General features: G+C 43.8%; 1 protein-coding gene across 1 annotated transcript; it reads left to right on the top strand.

Moving 5' to 3' along the window:
* The first annotated feature begins 302 nt into the window (after positions 1–302).
* Positions 303–3,183, top strand: TPT1 (tumor protein, translationally-controlled 1). The gene is made up of 4 exons (XM_010854624.1): positions 303–517; positions 877–982; positions 1,766–1,882; positions 2,651–3,183. Exons 1-4 carry the CDS (start codon positions 321–323, stop codon positions 2,651–2,653), a joined length of 423 nt encoding a protein of 140 aa, XP_010852926.1. The 5' UTR covers positions 303–320; the 3' UTR covers positions 2,654–3,183.
* Positions 3,184–7,483: the final 4,300 nt, after the last annotated feature.

Here is a 7,483-nt window from a genome sequence, read left to right as displayed (position 1 = left end):
GGGACAGACAGGTTATCTCCGGTTTGGGCGACCCAAGCATTTTAGCGTCTGCACGGTTTTTCTTTGCTCAGCAACCCGACAGCCCATGCAAAATTTGCACTGTGTTGTAAATGACCCTTTTTTCGTTTGGGCCAACGAAGAGTTGAACTGAGATGTTTCAGGAAAACGAAGGGCATAGATTTCCCCCACGCCCCGTAGTGTTCATGGTTTTCAACGAGAATTAAGTGTTGAGGGATGACTGATGAAAGAGCTGCCAGCATAGATTTTTCGATGCGTTTATGGTAAGATCGAGGATGTGTTAGCGACTAAACTTTTTCTTAATGCAGATGGTCAGTAGGACAGAGGGTAACATCGATGACTCGCTCATTGGTGGAAATGCCTCCGCTGAAGGCCCCGAGGGCGAAGGTACCGAAAGCACAGTAATCACTGGTGTCGATATTGTCATGAACCATCACTTGCAGGAAACCAGCTTCACAAAAGAAGCCTACAAGAAGTACATCAAAGATTACATGAAGTCGTAAGTGATACTGACACACCCAATTGATGTATGAAAATCCTGTAGGATTTAGGGGTTGACTTGCTTTGAGATTTTTAACAGCAGGCGTGCTTGTCAAAGGCTTTTTTCTATTGATGAGCTCAGAAGGGGGGCTGCTTTTCTATAAATATGAGGATACTGGAGGGTGCAGTGTGGTTTTACTTTTTTTAGAATAGTCCTTTGGTACAGAATAAGCTGAGGTGAAATTCAAAGTTAGGAAGTCTTAAAACATCCCTCCTATGAGTGAGTGTAATCCCCGTGATATTTTGCTGGTTTCAGTTTGGAATTTTTACTGAATGGAAACTTCACTCAGAACTGATTAATATGTCAATATGTTTTAGAATCAAAGGGAAACTTGAAGAACAGAGACCAGAAAGAGTAAAACCTTTTATGACAGGGGCTGCAGAACAAATCAAGCACATCCTTGCTAATTTCAAAAACTATCAGGTAAATAACTTTAAAATATTTGGATCAAAGGATTGTATAATTTTAACTGAGCAAAACATGAGTTACTTGATGAGCCTCTGATGTAATTAAGTTGGAGTTATTTTTCTGTGTTCTGAGCAGTTTAAATACTGGACAGATTTTACTTCAGCAGTCTGGGCTGTAGGGAGTTGCCTTCTCTGCTCCTAAGCAAGCATGTTTCCAGATCTTGTCTTCTGCTTCCAAAATCTTATTCGACTCAACATTTCCCAGTTGTTTGGAATTACTTGTGTACTCTGAAGTAGTCTTCTGGTTTTCTTTTTGCAACACCAGTATGTCTTGTTGCCACTGAAGCCCTTTCTGATCTGAGCTTGTCCTATTGAGAAGCTCCAGTGACTTTGTTTTACTGACACAACCTGGCTCTTTGGATTTTCCAGTTTCACACATCCTCTGGCCATACGATAACTTCTCATGTGATGTGCTCTTCTCATTGGGGGCCTTGTGTTCTCTGTGCTTGACTATGTAAACAGCCTTGTTTGTAGGGTTTAGACTGAGATGTGTGGGGTTAGCTTTCCAGGGAGCTCAGTGTCCCTGGATTGCTCTGAACTCTTAACATTTGATTATTAGTACTTTGCATTACCCGAAGTTTGATTAGTGAGCATTTTCCTCCTCATTAGAACTCATTAGTTGCTGACTAAATAGTGCCTCGATTAGATATTGGTGTTCTGAATCCTTTCATTTTTTTGTGTGTTTTGATACAATGCAGTCCTGTATAATCTAATTCTGGGTATTTGTTTGCTTCCTAAGTTCTTTATTGGTGAAAACATGAATCCAGATGGCATGGTTGCTCTGCTGGACTACCGTGAGGATGGTGTAACCCCATATATGATTTTCTTTAAGGATGGTTTAGAGATGGAAAAATGTGTAAGTATAAAGAAGTGTGTTGAAATCAGTCATGTAAAAATGGAGGTATTACAACCTTTTAGCAAATAAACCACTTAATGATAATTGGGGGCTGGTTGGAAAGGCCATGATGTTACTAGCTTTTAGTAAATACAATTTAGAGCAGGCTGCTGACCCGATGGCCAGTTGCTTTAGTAAAATTAAATGAATATCTGCTGCGCAAGGAACTGCTAAAGGAGAAATGAAGCCACTCACTTATCTTGGCTTTCAGTAGCTTCCATGTAAATTAGGAGTAAAATAAATTTAAGGCTATGCTAGGGAATTCCCTGGTGGTCCAGTGGTTAGGACTCTGGGCTGCTACTGCCAAGGGCTGGGGTTTAGTCCCAGGTTGGGAAACTAAAATCCACAAGCTGCTTGGTGCAAAAACAATCTACCCTAAACAGGATCAGGGGCAGCAGTGACCAGAAATGTCAAAGGACAGTACAGATGTTTTGCCAAAGGGATTATTCAAAGAATGTGTGAGGTTTCTGTTGGAATAGGGTGGGTGGGCCTTCTCAGAACGACTTCTCTGATTTGTAAGGATGGTTCTGCATCCACTGATAGACCTTGAACAATCTGCAGTTGTTCCTTTGGTTTGCACTAGGATGCAAAAGCAACATCCCCGCGCTTTCTGTCTGTCCGTGTGTGTGGCAGCTCGGATTGAATAGGGGAGTACATCTTGAAGCCTAGAAACTGAGATACTTTCATGCCAGAAAGGTGTGTTAATGGCCTCTTCCCTTGTTTTCCTAGTAACAAAGTTGGCAGTTACTTTGGATCAATCACCTGTCGTCATAACTGGCTGGCCACTGCTTTTCATCCACACAACACCAGGACTTAGACAGATGGGACTGATGTCATCTCGAGCTCTTCATTTGTTTTGAACGTTGATTTATTTGGAGCGGAGGCATTGTTTTTGAGAAAACGTGTCATGTAGGTTGTCTAAAAATAAAACACATTTAAACTCATTGGAAAGAATGCCTCTTAGTTTAATATGTCATATCTAAATCCATCCTTGTAGCCTTCCTGGAGCAGCTAGAGTCTGGTTGTAGCCTACCACTAGAATGCACCTTCAGATAACGTCTACAGTGAAACCACTTCCGGGACTTGGACTATACAAGAGTCAGAAGTAACTGAGTTTGGAGTAAAGGGAAAGACCATGCTCATGACAGTGCCAGCCAGCATTTGAAGTGGATTGCTCACACGTTTCATCACCTACAAATGGAAGTGGTTATCTGGAAGAGTTTACAAAAGAATAAAGAGAGACTAACACAGTTGGAAGCCAAGTACTGTCTGAGCTTATTTTAGAGCTGAGTTCTAGAGAAACCTAGACGTCTGGAATATTTTGTCAAACTCCTTGGAACAGGGTTGACAGACTGGCTCGCCCACCACCTGTTTTGTGGCTAAGGTGGTGCTTATATTTTTTAAGTGGTTCACAATAGCTTATGGGACATGAAAAAAATAAAGTTTGTGTCCAGTTTTACTAGGACACTACCATGCCCTGTATTGGGTGGTATTGGCTGGTTCTGACATTGCTAGAAAATATTAGTGACAGATCTAAAGGCAGCCTGCAAGCCTTGAGGTACCCACATGGCCCTTTATAGGAAAGATTTATGGGCCGTTGTTTTAAAAGATGAAATTATAAATGGACTGTGGAGTAGGTGGTGGGCAGAGAGAAAAGCAAATGCTCTGTTTTATCTGTAAAAAGGTGTGGGCATCAGAATATGAAAACGCATCTATTTGACAGACCTGAAGCAGTTACTGTCTGCTAAGGTTTACACTACAGATGCAAGAAAAACATCCTCGTGCTTTCTGCCTGTCTGATTGTGGCAGCCCAGATTGAATGGGGGAACACAGGGCCAAACTTGGAACCCTACAAGCAAGGGACACAAGGAGTCCATGGGATGGTGCAGGGCCTCAGGTTGGTAGTGCCCCCTGGTGGCAGTCCAAATGATTGTTTGGAAACCGCAGTCATGCTGAAGGCAGTTTTAGACATTGTATTGTAAATAGTGTAGACAACATGCCAGTGATACAGGAGACCACTCACCTCTGAAACTAGTGGGAGAATGTTCAGGCAGGGGTCAGTGCTATGAAGGTGACAAGACAGTGGGAGAAGTAGCATAAGCTGTGACCTGATAGCGTGAGCTTGCATGCAGAAGGCTGAAAGGACAGGAATAGCAATACAGAGACTAGGAGTGAAGAGAGGCCAAATAGTTGCCTGTGAAAGTGAAGTCGCTCAATTGTGTCCGACTCTTCGAGACCCCACGGACTGCAGCCTACCAGGCTCCTCTGCCCATGGGGTTTTCCAGGCACGAGTACTGGAGTGGGTTGCTATTAGTAGCTCAGTTGTGTCCAACTCTGCGACCCCGTGGACTGTAGCCCACCAGGCTCCTCTGTCCATGGGGCTTTCCAGGCAAGAATACTGGAGTTGCCTAAGAAGGCTTATTTTGGATCGTTTTCTAGTTAGTGTCATCTGGGTCAAGATAACTGCGAGGCTAACAGGTGGTAGCTACTTCCTGTACACATCAGAAGGCATGTGTTTTGTGTCACTGTCTAGTAAGAGGAAGCTGAAAAGGAAGGAGATTATGTGGGTATCTGGGAGCAAAGCATGCCAGGCAAAAGAGTAGTAGATTGAAGTAGAGTGTGGTTGACAGGTTCAGGGGACAAGGTGGCCGGGATGCTGGGCCCAAGATAACAGGAGGACCTGAGCTAGAGAAGGAAGTGCACAGGAAAAGAAACCAAATCACACCGAAGCCCCAAGAGGGCTTTGTGTGGCAGGGTGATGTGATCTGATCTAAAGGGTCATTTTGGGTGCTGGGTGGCCAGGTAGAAGCAAAGAGAACAGTGATGAACAATATGAGAGAGTGGCTTAGTCTAAGGTAGTAGTTGGACAGGTGATTTGAAGTTAGAGAAGAGGATTTGCTAAGGTGTTGAATGAGGTGAAAGATACAAGGGGGATGGCAAGTGTCTTGACCTGATCATCTGGAAGAAAGGAGTTAACACAGGGAAAACAGTACAGGAAATCAAGGGTTCAGTTTTGAACAGGCTAGACTGGGATGCTGACTCAGGTGAATTAGGAAGAGAGCTGGAGAATTTGTCCAGAGATACAGGTTTCCCATGCTCTGAAGCAGGGCCTTCCTATGAAACCTTTCTTAGAGCAGAAATGGTATAAAGCAAAGCAGTAAACTCAGGGCAGATGCATCTTGTTAATGGATGCATAGAATAAATTGAGATAAGCACAGATGCTCATATATCAGCGCTACGGCAGCTTGATACAGAGATGCTGAGTGTAGTTGTGGGGTGCATGCTGTCTCTTGAGGGCTCACTGCAAAAGAAATGCTGAATGCTGTTTTCAGTTGTAACCTATTTTTTCTATAGAAGATTTTCTCTGGATTTTGTTCGATTTGTGGAATCAGGTACTATGTAGCTACGTCTTTTCTAAAAGCAAAGTTGTCTAGAAGGATGTCTGCTGGGACAAATGCATGACATTTGAAGCTAAAACACGGAGTGAGGTCACCTAGATGGGATGGACTCAGCCCTCCAACTTGGAGACTGGTCAACATGAAAAACCTACAAAGTGATTATGAGGGAACTGCCTTTGATGTAGGAAAACCAAGGGAGAGGCCGCCTGGAGGCCCAGTGGACACCCATTTTAGGAAGGAGCAAGTCCACAGGGTTGCCTGTTGTAAATGAGTCAAGTAAGGTGACAGAATGGTAGACTTGGCAGGGGGTGGGTTTCAGCTGTAGGGAAGAAAACTTGAGATTGGCTCAAGAGAAGAGCAAACTCATGGGCAGCACATTGCCCGTGAGATGTAATCATTCAAGGAGTACATGTTCTTATTACGTGTGCCTCTGCTTAAACTATAGATACGTAAGTAACTCATTGAAGCCATTAGACATGATTTTCTTAAAATCTAACTGGGGGACTTCTCTGGTGCTCCAGTGGCTGACCCCACTCCCAATGCAGGGGGCCTGGGTTCGATCCGTGGTCGGGAAGCTGATCCCGTAAGTGGCGTCACCACTACTGTGAGGGCATGTTTTCAACCACCAGCAAATTCTAATTTATTTTTTGAGAGCTTGTACATAGTGGGCTTCCCTGGTGGCCCAGACGTCTTATGGGAGTTCGAATGCCACAACTAAAGATCCCACATGTTGAAACTAAGACCCAGAGCAGCCATATAAATATTAAAAATAACCTAATTAGGTCACTGGTAAATATTGCATTGATGTAAATTCCATCTGAACTGCAGGGTTTAGGGTTTAACCAAAACTACAACTACACTGGCAAAACTGCAAGAAGAGCAGCAAAAATCTCAACCAACTTGAAAAAAATCCTGAAAACAAAGCCTCCTTGTAAAGTTCTGACCATCTGCATGCGTGTGCTTGGAGCTGCGACCTGGGCTAGCAGCCAGAACCCTCTCAGTAACAGAATTTAAACCAGGGGACTTGAATTAACTGACACGACATCTTACTGACTGGTGACTTGCATTTAGGTCATACCATACAACTCTTAATTCTATGAGAAAAGTCTGGCTAATGACCCCCTCATGGGCCACAAGCCTTTTCTTGCAACAGCTCATTTTGTGGCAATTGGTGCCTGTTACCACAGACTTTGTCCATAAGAACTGAGGGCCCAACTTGCTGCTTTGGGGCTAGATTTATGACCCTCTGGGGTTGTGGAGGATACTTAAAAATCACTGCATTGAAAAAGTTTTCTTTTGATACTGTATAAAAATGTGTGCTACTTGGGATATTTGGTTCTTTTTATAACCTTTAACATTGTATTATTCCAAAGGAAAAGTCCTTGACTAAAGGACTTTAGCATACACAAGAAAAAGATGCTATGCACCTTTCACTGAATTAAAGCAGCTGCTGTGACAGCCATCTTGATAGATTTTGCAGATAGTTTAAAATGATTGAAGTCCTTCAGGTCCATCCTTTGGTTCAGTGGTGGTTTGGTGGACTGCATGCTTGCTGGCTGTCCAAAGCAGATTTCCGATACTGTGGGGGCATGTTTTCAACTACCAGCAAGTTCCAGTTTATTTTTTGAGAGCTTGTACATTGAGGGCTTCCCTGGTGTCTCAGATGGTAAAGAGTCGGCCTGCAATGCAGGAGACCTGGGTTCAATCCCTGGATCGGAAAGATCCCCTGGAGTAGGAAATGGCAACCCACTCCAGTATTCTTACCTGAAGAATCCTCACGGACAGAGGAGCCTGGAGCGCTACAGTCCATGGAGTCACAAAAAGTCAGACACAACTGAGTGACTAAGCACAGCACATTGTGGATTTGTGCTGCTAAAAATGCACTGAAAGCCTCAAGTGGATGTGGTTTTAGCAGGAGTCCATACAACTAAGTGAGAAAAATGCCAACTATGGGCCTGGGGGAGGGGTTGGGATTCTTTCCAAAGTAACTGCTTGCTCAGAGGTTTTTCCTTCAATGACCTCCCCACTCCTGCTCCAGGGCACACCTGACATCTGCTTTCCTTTATATATGCGTGGTGCTCTTTTCTGAGCTTCGAGGTAGAGCAGGGAGGGGGAGCACCGTAAGCTGTGCGTTTGCATATATGACTCACCATTTAGGAGAAAT

Source organism: Bison bison, unplaced genomic scaffold (genome assembly GCF_000754665.1).
Source record: "Bison bison bison isolate TAMUID 2011002044 unplaced genomic scaffold, Bison_UMD1.0 scf7180017864345, whole genome shotgun sequence".
NCBI classification, from domain to species: domain Eukaryota; kingdom Metazoa; phylum Chordata; class Mammalia; order Artiodactyla; family Bovidae; genus Bison; species Bison bison.
Note: the sequence above shows the minus strand (reverse complement) of the source record. Positions and strands in the feature narration are given on the sequence as shown.

What these genes read in the sequence shown, in the direction of transcription:
- TPT1 (XM_010854624.1), top strand. Translation starts at nt 321, where the DNA reads ATGCAGATGGTCAGTAGGACAGAGGGTAACATCGATGACTCGCTCATT. An exon ending in ATCAAAGATTACATGAAGTC is followed by an intron (nt 518 to 876) that starts GTAAGTGATACT and finishes AATATGTTTTAG; the next exon opens with AATCAAAGGGAAACTTGAAG. An exon ending in CTAATTTCAAAAACTATCAG is followed by an intron (nt 983 to 1,765) that starts GTAAATAACTTT and finishes TTGCTTCCTAAG; the next exon opens with TTCTTTATTGGTGAAAACAT.